Source organism: Cydia splendana, chromosome 26 (assembly GCF_910591565.1).
Source record: "Cydia splendana chromosome 26, ilCydSple1.2, whole genome shotgun sequence".
In the NCBI taxonomy this organism is placed as follows: domain Eukaryota; kingdom Metazoa; phylum Arthropoda; class Insecta; order Lepidoptera; family Tortricidae; genus Cydia; species Cydia splendana.
In genome coordinates, this window is record NC_085985.1 from 2040472 (window position 1) to 2055303 (window position 14832).

The following is a 14832-nucleotide window of genomic DNA, read 5'->3' on the forward strand; positions in this document are numbered from 1 at the left end:
TGATTACAGACAGACAGACAACGGTCAGGTGAAACTAAATAAAAGCTTGTAAAATAGGCTTTATTATACAAATTATACGTAATGATCTTGTCAATCTGACTTTGATGTAGGTAGGTATATTGGTATAGTTGAATCATCGAGAGCGTGGAATTGCATATGTAGTAGTATTGTTTGTTTACAGGCATTCTATATTTGTTTTTCTATTTTCTTGTACTATCAGCATACAACCACTACAAATGCAATTCCATCTTCTCGATAATTCAACTATATGTCCTTTACCTCTCGTTTTACCGATAGATTTTCCTTGTATCTTCTTCGAAGAACAAATAATATGTTTGAACGTTTTAAACAAATATATCTGCGTGAATCAACTTTTTAGGGTTCCGTACCCAAAGGGTAAAACCGGGACCCTATTACTAAGACTCTGCTGTCCGTCCGTCTGTCTGTCTATCACCAGGCTGTATCTCATGAACCGCGTTAGACAGTTGAAATTTTAACAGATTATGTATTTCTGTTGCAGCTCTAACAACAAATACTAAAAAGTACGGAACCCTCGGTGCTCGCTGGATTTCGTGTATTTCGTTTAATAATATCTCCACTACTAGGCATTTAAATTCTAGTAATACAATTGAAAACGAGTGGTTAATACCACTAGATTCCAAATTTATATAGCTCGTATTTAAAAAATTAGCATTTCGCCGTTTTCCACAGATTTTCGAGTGACGAAATCGAGCGATAGAAATTCAAAAATCGCCCCCCAGCTTTTTTTCTCCAAAGATCATTCAACATCCGATATCGGTTCGGACAAAGTTAAAACGCTCTTAATGTCAAGAATATCTGAGAGACCGAGCTTTGCTCGGAAAACATATAAAAACTCAAAAATGTGCGTTTTCCCTAGTTAGATCGTTACCTATCTAGATCGATTTATCGCCCCCGAAAACCCCCATATTTATAGCAAATTTCATCGAAATCGTTAGAGCCGTTTCCGAGATCCCCGAAATGTACCTATGTATATATAAATAAATAAATAATAAATAAATATCAAGGGACATCTTACACAGATCAACCTAGCCCCAAACTAAGCAAAGCTTGTACTATGGGTGCTAGAGGCGACGGTATACATACTTATATAGATGAATACATACTTATACCGGGTGTGGCCTGTAACATGAGCAAATAATTAAAACATAGATTGTACTCCTCAAACGGTGACACTTTAATTCAACAACTTTTAAAAATTATGAAGTATTTAGACTCCCTATTTTTCATACAAAATAAATATTATCTTCAATGGACGCCATCGCCATGCCATATCATTGTGATTGACGTTGCTTGTCACGCCTCAAAAATAACAAAATTCGCAATACATTGCGTCTTAGAATAAATTTTAAAGTGTATTATAAATCAAACCCCCAGTTATTTTTAAAAGTCGCTGAACAAATGTTTGTCAGTATGAGGAGTACAGCCTATAGTTTAATTTTTTGCTCATGTTACAGGCCACACCCGGTATACATAGAAAACACCCATGACTCAGGAACAAATAAATGTGTTAATTACACAAATAAATGCCCTTACCGGGATTCGAACCCAGGACCATCGGCTTCACAGGCAGGGTCACTACCCACTAGGCCAGACCGGTCGTCATATACCTACACAGTGTAACATGAGGAAACCGAATAATTTTAACAGCGTATTCCTGATCATATTTAGAGACAAAAATGTCCTATAAACTTTTTTGAAATTCGCCTAGTTTCAGAGATAATATTAATTAAAAAAAAACTAGTTTTTATTGTTACATAGTGTAAAAGGCCTTTTTGATGGTGATGTTGCTGCTATGGGACGTAGTCTAAATATCCTTATTGGTAGATGTCAAAAAGTGACAAATGACACTTTGCAAAAAGTAGGTTTTACGAAAAAATCATGTAAAAATCAATTTTAAGTGTCAAAGTTTACCAACAACATTTATTTTTTATGTACAAATACATTAAAAAAATTGAAAAAACAAAACAAAAAAAATTTTTTTTTGGCGAAATTGACCTAAACTCGTATTACATTTTTTTCCTTCTTTTGACCTCAGAAATGCGTGGCGGTTTCCTCATGTTACACCGTGTATATACAAGAATAGCTCGTTTAAAGGTAATACATAGATAGATATATATACAGGGTGGAAAGGTAAGTCGGGCCCTGGAGGGAAACTACCTTAAATCCTTAAGCTGGCTCATTTTACTTAAAGGAGACTTTCCTTTATTTTTAAAAAGAAACAAAACTGCATTCAAAGTATTTTTCATTTTTCCTTAAATTTGGCTTGTCTAAAAAAATCTTGAGTACTAAATATTAGATTTTATGGATATTTTGTACGACAGACGAGTGTAAGACCTAATGTTTCTTGGAGAAATGTTATCATTAACATTAACTGTATCGACTAGTAGAATAAAATTGCGAGTTTTTATTTTTTGGATTTTTTAGTCGGTTCAAGTCCCGGGCGAGGCAAGCGAGTTTTAGAAAATCTTTGAATGCAGTTTTGTTTCTTTTAAAAAATAAAGGAATGTCTCCTTTAAGTAAAATCAGCAAGCTTGAGGATTTAAGGTAGTTTCCCTCCAGGGCCCGACTTATCTTTCCACCCTGTATATACAGGTAATTTCACAGTCAAGTAAACGCATTAGGAAGGTATGCTATAATGTTCTCATTTTCCTCATGTTGGGCAAACCTCGACCAAGGCCCGGCAATCATGATGAACTTTACGATATGATTTATTCATGTTTTGGCAAATGGATTAATATGTGATTGATTGTCAGCTTTTGATTTTGATTGTTGGCTAGACTTACGGGTTATTTTTAATATTTTTCATCACACTTGCTCGAAAAAGACCTTATTTCATGGTTGCAGGTGTCTCTGGGGGTAAGAAAATTGCAAACACGGGTCTTTAATTCCCTCGAAATAATAAAATCCCTCGTCTCCAAAATTTCACTACCTACCTCCCACGTTGCACCATCGTTGCACAATTTACTATTGTCAATTCTTACCGCTGTTTCACACTCATTTTTATGGCACTGTAACGGAAGACATCGTGAATGATGAAAAATTAATTTAAACCAGTAAGAATAGGCTGAGGATAGCGTTTCTAAAATGACTTAACTTTTCATATGAGCAAATATGAGTGCGGTGGTCTAAAATCGTGGGTTCACACCTGGGTGCCCCTTAATACGACTAACATTATTTGTCATAATATGAATTCGCATAACTGATTTGGCATAACATAATTGTGCATAACGTAGAACAGGCATAATAATAAAAAAGCCTAACGCTTATTGTACATACTACATACTACTGAATCTGCATAATTGAAATATGCATAACATTATTAACTATAACTTTAATTGTCATAAAATGAATTAGCATAATACTTTTGTAAAGCTCCGCCTTAGCCTTCGATGTTAGGTATTTTTTTCTAAATAAAACAATATAATACAATCAAAATAATCAACATTTATTATTTGAATAATTTACATTTTCAGTAGGTAGGTATATCAATATTTACCTATGCCTAGAAATTGGTAGGATGAAACAAAAATTCCGTCTACCTAAACTAAATTTAAATTGGTTGCAATGGCTTCCAAATATCGTTTTTTAGTGATGTAACAATCTTTTTGCTGTAAAACGTTATTAATGCGCGCCGCTCTGTCGACATATTTGCGTTTTTTTTTGTGCTTGTGGACATCCATTAAGCAGTTTTTGAATTTCCATTGATGTTTCATCTCTTGAATTATACATTTAGACAATTTATAAAAACCTTGCTGGTGTTTTCCTATTAAAATTTCAAACCGATTGTGCCAAGATTCGGCATTGTTTTGTGTTCTGGGCAAGTTCCTTTTAACTAACTCATGTGTACTCCAAAAACTTGGGCTGTATTTTGGTCGTGTTACTTTGTCGGATCCATTTACGTAATTAGTGTCAAACCAACCAGCGATAATTTGCGCATCATGTGAAGTATTGGTTTTCCATTCCTCGAAATAAGACGGTATTTCTTCAGCAGGTAAGTAAGCTAAAGCAAATAGACACTTCATTTCCAAAGCGAAATTTTCATTTGTTCCATACAAATTCTGAAAACCTTTTTCTTGAATTCGTCGATAAATGATCTGGCCTAAATGGAAGTTGCAAGCTTTCACAATAACATCTTCAAATTTCTCTTTTACACTATTATGCGAAGCTTTTTCGAAGTCCATCAAGACATACTTGGGTGACAGATTCAGATCCATTGAGCCACAATATTCGATCAAAGAAGAGAATATCACATCGTAAGCGGCTTTACTTTTGTGTGTGCTGAGTACAAAAACTAGCGGGAATGTTTTATTGATATTGTTATTCGTACACCCATGTATTGTATATGGAACATGATGGGTGTAATTTTGAATGTTCCATCCATAATTAAATATAATGAATGGCATAATATTGCCAGCGAACTCTTTCTTGTGTATATGATTATCCTCTTGCCGTCACATTTTTTGTCCAATACGACCATATCATCACTTTCGGAATCAAATTGCTTTATTAGGTCTAATTTCAATTCAAAATCAACATTGTCCGGTTCTTTATAATTAATTTGTTTTTTCCTCTGATAGTGAATTCGCTGCCTCAAGTTTGAAGTAGACGGTAAATTGGGTAAGACCGTATAAGAAGTACGTGCTACACAATCACTTATTATTTTAGATGGCACTTTCGATATGTCCGATATCGCTTCACATTTCATAATATTTACGGTGTTGGCGACTTTTTCTCGCAGTGCATTTGCCTCATGATTATGTTCCGGAGATGAGCTAGTCGTGCTTATGTGTTGATCTTTTTCCTTGTTATATGTGGTTCTCAATCGAGCATTGCATTTATATTTATTGTTCCGCCTCATTTCGCAACACCAATAAAACGTTTCATTAACTACTCGATTCTTTTCAAAAGTAAATCCGTTCACATGTAACTTTAGACCACCTCGACATGATTTAAACAACTTCAAATTTATATCACACATTTTAAAGTATAATGCAATTAACTCGTTTACTAACCGACTCAACACTGTAACTACTTTAAACTACTACTAAAATATAAATAAACCAACAGCAACGATATTTTTTGCGTCATTGCTCTAAATGTTTCACAAGGCACTCATTAAGTTTTATTATTTTTAGTAAATATATTTATACCATTACATAACTATGCTAAGTAACGTTATGCTAATTACATTTATCCCAAATCATAGTTATGGCAATATACGTTATGCGCATTAACATTATGCGTACTCCGTTGTGCGGAATAATGTTATGCGATGTAAAATTTATGCGTAACATTCGTTATGCCAATTCAAGTTAGGAGTATTACGTTATGCGAATTAATATAGACCCTTCAAACCTATACCTGGGGGCCGATTTTTGAAATTCGACCGCTCGATTTCGTGTATTTCGTTCAATAATATCTCCACTACTATGCATTTAAATTCTACTAATATAATTGAAAACGAGTGGTCAATACCACTCGATTCCCAATTTCTATCGCTCGTATTTCAAAAATTAGCATTTCGCCGTTTTCCACCGATTTTCGAGTGACGAAATCGAACGATCGAAATTCAAAAATCGGCCCCCTGGGCATTTTCACTTAAAAGTGTAACATTTACTTTTTTCGAATTTCAAAGTCAAGTAAACGCATTAGGAGGGTACGCTATAATGTTCTCATTTTCCTCATGTTGTGCAAACCTCGGCCAAGGCCCGGCAATAATGATGAACTTTACGATATGATTCATGATTTTATTGATACAACTCGATGTGACTTTAAAATTAACACATTCATTCTCGGTCATATAGGGCGTGCATGAACTATAGGGGGCAGCATAGGATTCGTCAGATTTTTTGGTGCGAGGCCTAAATGTGTCGTTTATGCTTCCGATGTAGCCCACAAGATGGTAGAACCTACTATGCACAAGAAAACGTATCGACGAGAATGTTAGATGGTAGCACTTGCTTTGGCAATGTACATGTGCACATATGTTTCCGATTCAGGCCACAGAATGGCAGACCCTCCAACGCGCACGGTCCCTATAGGTACAGTTGCCAATCGGCATCAGTAGTCTTAGGTTAGGCGGGTGGATTTCAGCACAAAAAATTTCACCATACAAAAAATTAATTTTTTTAAATGTTTAATTTAACACGATTCTAGCTGGGTAAAGTAATGGGGGGCTGTATATTGAGGATATGTATGGTATTTATACAATCATTTGTGGCTTATATTTGAAGTTATCGCTTTCGGAAAATAAAAACGCAAGATGGTGATGACAACCATGGTATGGTAATGACTCTTTTATAGACGGTAATGACACTGCATGTACGGTAATGACGATTTGGGAACTAATTTACATATGTATTAAAAACGTATTAAAAAAACAAAACTTTTTTTAATTGTAAGACTTTAGAACTTTAATAAACATTACAAATAACATGTTTTTGAACATAAGACTAGCTACATAAATTATTTTTAGAAAATTATAAAAAATACATTTTATTCATATAAATAAATATATAACAAGTATTTTTATTGTATAATTTTAAATAATTCATGTTCCGAAATAGGCAATTTATGTATTCATTAATTTTTTTGGGTTTTTTTAATGTTAAATCATATTAACAATATTGTACTCTTATTATCAGTTTAAACCCGCATCTTCTTTTATCTACTGCATAACTTGGTATTTATGTCATATTATAAAATTACTGGCTTACCAATGAGCTTAATTTTTATGATATATTACTTTTTTTTTATAGTTTGATTCATTGCACAAGTTTGTATTTTTGTTGTTTTATTAATTAACTTTAAAAATAGCTATAATGATTTAAATCCATATACATGTTGTTTAATAGCTAAATATTAATATATAATCAGTGTTTTATAAGTTGCAAGACCCCTACTTGTAATGCATGTCATAAGTTACAAAATGTTAGGTATTGGGTCCGGTGACTACCCAATGGTATAATTATTAATTGCTGTAATTATATACATCAATTAATATAATATTATCAAAAACCATAAAGCCATCACGATAGTGAGCCAGTACCGTAGCCTATGGTCGCTTAAAACTTAATATATGTTGCTTGTTTAAATACTTTGTTTTAACACGACTAACATGCAATTACAGACTCTAAGTTGCACGATTTACATTATTAGATTATAAAAAAAAAACATTTGTATGTTCTAAGTTCTAAATGACCTAAATTTTGCCTACTTCAGTCAAAATGTTAATTAAAAACTAAGCATCCTCTAGTGTGAAAGAAATAGTTATATCTTCTTCTACATTTATTCTACATTTATAAGGTAGACATTATATAGTGTTAGAAGACATAGAGAACGTTTTTCAAACATACAGCTTAATTTCATAATGAATTATAGCAAAATAACTAGAAAAGTTTCTGAGAACCGTCATCACCATACACATGAAATCATCACCGGTCGTCATTTTTTCCCGGTGATGATGGGTATGGTGATGACGATTTGAGAGTTTCTTGTTTTTATTTCTAGAATACGAATAATAGTAGTTAATGTCTATGCTACACAATAAACTTCATGTAGTTTGCCATTCATTTCAGTAATTATTTCTAATATATCATTTGTAACTTTTTTAAACCAAAGCATAACGGTGATGATGCTCTGTTGTGACAAACTACGTTTTACAAATTTGTTCGTAATATTTCTCACGATTCAGTGATGTGACTTTATAGTGAAATCATTTTTGGCATTCTATACTAAAGTGAAAAATAGGGCAAGGACCTTTAGCGGTATTTCGTTGTTCATACACTGAGATAAGCTCACATTGACATTACCATGACGGTGTTGACGAATATTCGTGACAAAATTTTAAATATTTTTAAATGTACTTTCTCGGTGAAGGAATTATTGCATATTTTTTCATGTGTTAAACAACAACATGGAAAAGATATAAGTAAAAGAAAAATCGCAATCGTACGATAGGTACGAGGGTTGCACTGAAAATGTCGGGAATAGAGAAAACTGTCGCATCTAGACAGTCAATCTTTATTGTAATGCATACTTAAACTCAAACTGACCACGCATATAAATTTTCTTTTGAAAGTAATCATTCTGTAATGCACACGGCTCATAATCCCAAAGTCCTTTTTGTATGGCGATTTTGGGGCCTTAGTGGTTTTGTATGAAATTCGTGGAGTAGCCAACGGAATTGAAGTTTTTTTACATATATATATATATATAAAAGATTTTTTTACTGTTGTCATATGAATATTTAGGAATGTCGAAATCTGCCGATATGCAACTTTTTTGGCAGTCTTTTTAATTAACAGCACAAATGCGATTTTAATTTTTGACGTCGCTTTGGAATGACATGCTTCTTTAAGATCACCCATGGGATAAAATGAAAGTGACTTTCATATTTAATTTTAACTGCAAACGAGCGTACGATGAACTCTAGTTCATAAAAAAATAACAGAAGCCCATTGTAACTTTTATTTGTTCGCTGAGGGCATATTGAAAACCGTTTAAAAATATGATCCGAAAAATCACTTGGCCAAAAATTCAAATAATGTTCGACATACAATTTTCAAATTGCCAGTAATTCTTAAATACAAATGACAACCAAATGGAATATACCTTAAAAGTTTTATAAAGAGTTACATTTTTATAAATTATATGCCTGTTTCTATTATGTTATTTCTAAGTGTCCCATTCCCGAATATTTCAGTGCGACCTCGTATGCTATAATTTTCACTGCAAACAAAAAGGTTCAGATTTTTCCGGTCGACGGTGATGATTTTAGACACATAAAACATTTTATATAAAAAAATCTATTAAGTTATTGGAGATGGTAATTGAAGGAACATGAAGATAATAGTTCTTAAAAACATATAAAAAAGTTGCAACTCGCACAACCTACTAGTTTTTTTTATAAAGACCGAACCATAAGTTTTCGCTGGATTTTGAAATCCACCCAGGCACATCACACGAATTTCTAGGTTTTTTGACCCCTCCCTCTCCTCCCAAGACAAAGATAATATGATTCTCTCTGTCCATGTTTGAAATGAGACAGTCCTTTGACAAACCATATATTTAAGCGGTACTAAATCCGCTATAGTGTAAATAACATTATTTGCGGTATTTGACGTCTGTCACTCACAACAGCAATACTACGTAAAATGTTTTGCACATCGAAATCACAAAGGAAAACAACTGCACTGCGAACGTTTACGTTCTAAGTCTTTTTTTTTTAATTTTAGGGTTGGCCGGACACCACCGTTATGAATCGGTAGTCGTCTAAGTAAATCGATATGAATTTTTCATTTTTCTTTTAATAAAAATAAGGAAAAGGTGGATAATTAACTGTAAACATGGATATATTTATCGTCACTTAACAGACAACAAATTTGACACAGAAATAACATAAATAAACTTTTTAAAATAGATCCCCAGTTAGTTTCAATTTTGACAATGGGTGCGACCTACTCGGTCGGTGTATTAAATACACCGACCGACCGGTAGCTTGCGGGAAAACCATATAATTCTAGCTTTATTTAAATCTCAAATAAAAATTCATTATACGTCACAATTCGATACCTCAGTCTACGTGCCATCCAATCGTAATCGCTTGCTGTGACAATCGATTTGCGTTAGTTACATCTCTATATACGTCAGTCATAATGTGTCAAATACCGCAAATAATGTTATTTACACTATACTTGACGCTAGATGTAACGAAATAACCCGTTTTGGTAAGAAAACTGATGTATGGAGTTAGCACTGTTACTTAATTCTCTATGCTGACAGTTCCTGGATCTTATTACAAAAAGCATAAGATCCACAGGACAGTTTAGTGTTGCTGTTTATCATGAATCTAGTATATGGATCAGGCATGAGGGGTGGGAGGATATGACCGAACAGGATAGTCTTATGTATATTTCAGTAGGATTAGCAGCGAAAGAGCTATTATTGTTTGTCCTTGTCACAGTCTCACATTGTTTTTATTCCCCACCGTAAATTTAGTATGGATAATGGTGGGAAACAAATAAATTCGACCAATCATAGTGTCGCATTGCGTATGTTTTGTCCCTCACGGAGGCACGCGTATTCTATAGGAGCCTACTTTCTATGCTGTTTATACTGTGCAGTCAAGGACATAGTACCTTATTAAAGTACTATATACTTCATTTCGTATGTGACTGGTCTAGCGGCACAAAAAACCCGGTCCGGCGACCTTGCGACGGGCAGAAGACCTTACACAGCCAATATAAACAGTACAATGACTTCAGTACCCCTAGGCACAGAATAATTCATAGTGTGTACCTACTACGTACAGAAAATACACTTCCTACAAAACCGAAGTTTGACAGCGATTCAGAGAAGAGTCATGCTGTCCCTTCCTAACTTATGGCTTCCTAACTAAATAGCCGAAAGGGATAGCCTTTCGGCTATTTAGGGTTGTCAAAATTCAAGTAAATATCTATCTGTGGTCGTGCACGCAAAGGGACGTCAAGTTGTGTCAACCCTAATAATTGCTCGGAGCAATACTGAGCCGAACGGAGCCGAGTTTACCCGAAGCCGGGAGTGTCTCCCCACTGCCCTAGGTAGTGTAAATTTCAGTCAATGGCGTGACGAGCATTCGCGTTTACGTTACCTACTATGTCTTTTTTGACATTTTGGTATGGGATTTTAAACAGCTCGCCAAGCGGGACGTTCTAAAACTAAAAATCCCATACAAAATGACACTTAACGCAAACGCGTACGTCACGTCACGCTATGAAATTGACACTAGGGGTGAATACACCTTATTTAGTTAAGTTTACTTAAGTTAAAATACTGCTAACACCTTACGGTCGCACCTTACACATAAAAAGTGCGAGTTCGCATAACTTACACGTCTGGGAAAACCCGCGTGTAAACCCGACTGCACTGCACAGCCTGCTAGAGTTAGACCAAGCTAACTCTGCATTGCTTTAGCAAAGACAAAGTGGGGCAATGTCATGATTAAAACAATAAAAGTAATACATAATAATTATGTTTTGTAAGGTAACTTTAAGTATGTATTTAGCTATTAAGGTTAACTTGCCATACCCTATTCAGGGTCTATGTTGTTCAATTAAATTTAAAATACCATGTGTAAATACCATGGAATGCAATAAATAAATGAAATTAAATGAAATGAAAAGTGGGGGGAGGGAAGGAAACCATAACTTCTCGGCGTGTTTCTACTTCTATTTATCTAACACCTTTAAACGAGCAATTCTTGTTGTGTTGTTGTTGTTGTTGTGTATAGTAGAGTGTGAGAGTATTAGTAGCTTGTTGTGTTGTTGTTGTTGTTGTTGTTGTTGTGTATAGTAGAGTGTGAGAGTATTAGTAGCTTGTTGTGTTGTTGTTGTTGTTGTTGTTGTTGTTGTTGTGTATAGTAGAGTGTGAGAGTATTAGTAGCTTGTTGTGTTGTTGTTGTTGTTGTTGTTGTGTATAGTAGAGTGTGAGAGTATTAGAAGAGTGACAAGGATTTTAGGATAAAATTAATCTCAAAGTTAAAATAATAATAAAATAAGTACAAGTTTCTTTCCATGTACTTAAGCACGACTTCAACGTGAACTATGTGATCTACTGAGTTAGAAAAAAATGTTCCTGATCACCGAATAAAAATTATCGAGTATATATTTTGGGGGATCTCGAAAACGGCTCTAGCGATTTCGATAAAATTTGGTATATGGGGGATTTTCGGGCCGAAAAATCGATCTAGCTAGGTCTTATCTTTGAGAAAACGCGCATTTTTGAGTTTTTACTCGTAACTAGCTAGGTCGCCGTTGCCGATCACGGCATGGATAGCTATATTTTTCATTCTTGAGCAATGGGCATCAGACAATGACCAAAAGCCGAATGTTTTCCCGCCGCTTACGTCAGCGTTTTTTTTTGTTTAAATAAAGACCAAGGCGTGTCTTATAATGCCAACATTTGAATCTTATATTTTTTGTGAATCAAAATGTAGATAGCGAATAAATAATAAGGTATTTTGCATTGATGATGCAACATGTTTACGCGTTGTAAATTTTAGTTTTTAAATCATTCGAAGGAAGCATAGACATTATTAAACTTTTTCTAGGTCATGATAATTAGGTGTTTTTTGGTCAGAACATCGCGGTGGCCTTGAATTTAATTAAATTGAATGTTAGTTTTTTTTATATTATAGATGGTCAAGCAAATCTTGTCAGTAGAAAAAGGTGCAAAATTCAGTTTTCCTATGAGACGATATCCCTTCGCGCCTACATTTTTCAAATTTGCCGCCTTTTTCTACTGACAAGATCTGCTTGACCAACTATATCTAATAGGAATTTTACAAAAATAATATTATATAAAATCTATACAAGTATAAACACAAATAGAAAGAGATATATGAAATTAACTTTCTTCTCGTTATTCTAAATTATATTATGAGTAATCTATAAACAAAAGGTATTTAAGAAAATTCCGTTATACGTAGGTAAAGTAAATTAATATGTGGTGCTTACCTGTATAACTTGCATTTTTATCTAAGTATCTACCCTAACCGGTTCTGGCCGTTAAAATATCGTTAGGGAAATCAGAGTAATTAAGTATTTAACAGCATACAATACTAACATTACTGTGAATCAATTCCGACAGTTCTAATGGTTTAATTTGGATTTTCCTGATGACTTTGGAGGGGCGTATTTGGCCTCAAAAGGGGCCATGGTCCTGGGGTTGCGAAGGGTAGAAGCGTAGCCTCTAGCCCAAAAGTAAGTTATGTAATAGTTTCATTAGTGTCCGACCATAGTTTCGGTATCGGCATAAAAACCACATAATAACATGTTCCGCCGAAGGCGACGGTTCGGTTTCGCCCGAAATTAGAGCAAACTCGAACCTTCAGGTTCGGTTTTAAAACACCTGTTTTGGTCGGACACTAAAAATAAGTTAAATAATAGTTTTTCATAGAGAATGGTCAATTGGTCACGTATACATACATACATAAAATACCTTTAGAAAACGTATGAATACTACTTAAGAAAAGATGACTAAGAAATGACACTAGTTTTATTACAGACTGTAATAAAACTAGTAATAGGTAATAGTAAACTGTAATTTACAGCTTAGGGGAATCGGGTATTTCCTTAGTACCTACACTAGAAAAAACTAGGTAGGTAACCTAGTATAGGTACTAGAAAAAAGGTAGGTAGCTTAAAGTAGTACAAAGCTGAAACAAGTTTCAAACTGGATATGTTACAAAAAAAAACTCGTGTAAGTTTTTTTTCTTATCTTACCTTATGAAGGGATGAAATTCTTAAAAACACCACTAAGTATTTTATGTTATACCTTCCATAATTTTATGTTTATATTCTGTCTTTTAGAACTTTACAAGCGGTAATTTTTTTATTTTATTTTAACGCAATGTATTTTTCAAGTTATCTTATTGTAAAAATTACCTATGATTCAAATAAAAAAAATAACAACTTACATTTCCCATCAGTCCCCGATCCTGATCCCTGAGGCGACACTGAACTCACAAAAACAAACACAAACAAAAACAAAACCTTTAAACACATTTTTAAACATGAAACTCTCTCCAAAAACGTTTAAAAATCACAAAACGCTCACACCAAGAATATGCCCTCAAAAAGAACCTAAAAACTCCCGCCTAAATCCACGTCAATTTTTTTTAAACAAAAAAGCCTGACGTCCGGCTTATTAAGCCAAGACGTGTCGTCTGCTCGAACAAATACAAACTCAAGGTAAAAATAAGTTATTGACATTAAACCGACCCGTTGTGATATGCAACCAGTTCGGTGGGCTGGCGATCAAGTTGTGGACTTCTTTATTTGGTTGGCGGTATGTTTTGCGAGGTCGCTAAGTGATCTTGGCAATGACGGAGAGCTTATAATTTTAGATGTAAGAGATTATACCCCCAACACTTTCGCGCTTGTCATCTCATAATATAGTCTGTCAAGCCATGTCCGTCAGTAGAAAAAAGCGGCAAATTTAATAAATGTAGGCGCGAAGGGTTATCGTCACATAGAAAATTTGAATTTCACGCCTTTTTCTACTGACAAAGTTGTTTGACCGGTTATACCTATTTGTGTTCAGTACACCATACCTACTGAATGCAATGATATCAAATATGTATGTCCATATCCGAGATGACGTGAGCGAAAATCGATTTCTAGAAGACTTTTTCGGGAAAATGCCAATCCACAATACAACTCACTAACAATATACGTAGAATACTTTTAAAAATGTAATACCCTTCTACTATGTAATAAGCTGCATTTTTGATACCTAAATAAATCATTTTTCATTTTTTATTTTCATTTTTTTCACTAGAGTTAGACCAAGAAAAGTCTGCAACGATTTTGATAGCCCACGCAGTGCAAGAGTTATTTTAAACGTCAAAAGACTATGAAATTATGACGTATAAATAACACTTGCACTGCGTGGGCTATCAAAATCGCTGCAGTCTTTTCTTGGTCTACCTCTAACAGCGTGGACAGTAAAAGGTATGTTATTTGAAATAATTTTAATTATTACAAAGCAAATTAAGTAATTACAATTGTTAATTTTATTTTACCTAAAATAATCTTAACAATATCGTAAGCTAAAGAAAACAAAATACTGTAAATGATCATTGTTAGCGCAGTCATACACAATGACGCTCATGTGCGTCATATAGCACTACAGCTACGCATTTAAAGCTACTATGACAAGAGGCTTCTAGTTAGGGTCATCCATGCGTTGATTATTAGCGCAGTCAAAGTACTGTGACGCACAGGTGCGTCATGTAGCACTATAGCTACG

The 14832-nt window shown here is 34.2% G+C and overlaps 1 protein-coding gene across 1 annotated transcript in view; it reads right to left on the reverse strand.

Moving 5' to 3' along the window:
• The window catches only part of LOC134803256 (transferrin), a 29715-nt gene extending 15960 nt beyond the window's left edge, over nucleotides 1-13755 (reverse strand). Inside the window, exon 1 of the mRNA XM_063775989.1 lies at nucleotides 13499-13755. Coding sequence (XP_063632059.1) covers nucleotides 13499-13586 — 88 coding nt within the window. The 5' untranslated portion in view covers nucleotides 13587-13755. The remainder of the gene's footprint in view (nucleotides 1-13498) is intronic.
• Nucleotides 13756-14832: the final 1077 nt, after the last annotated feature.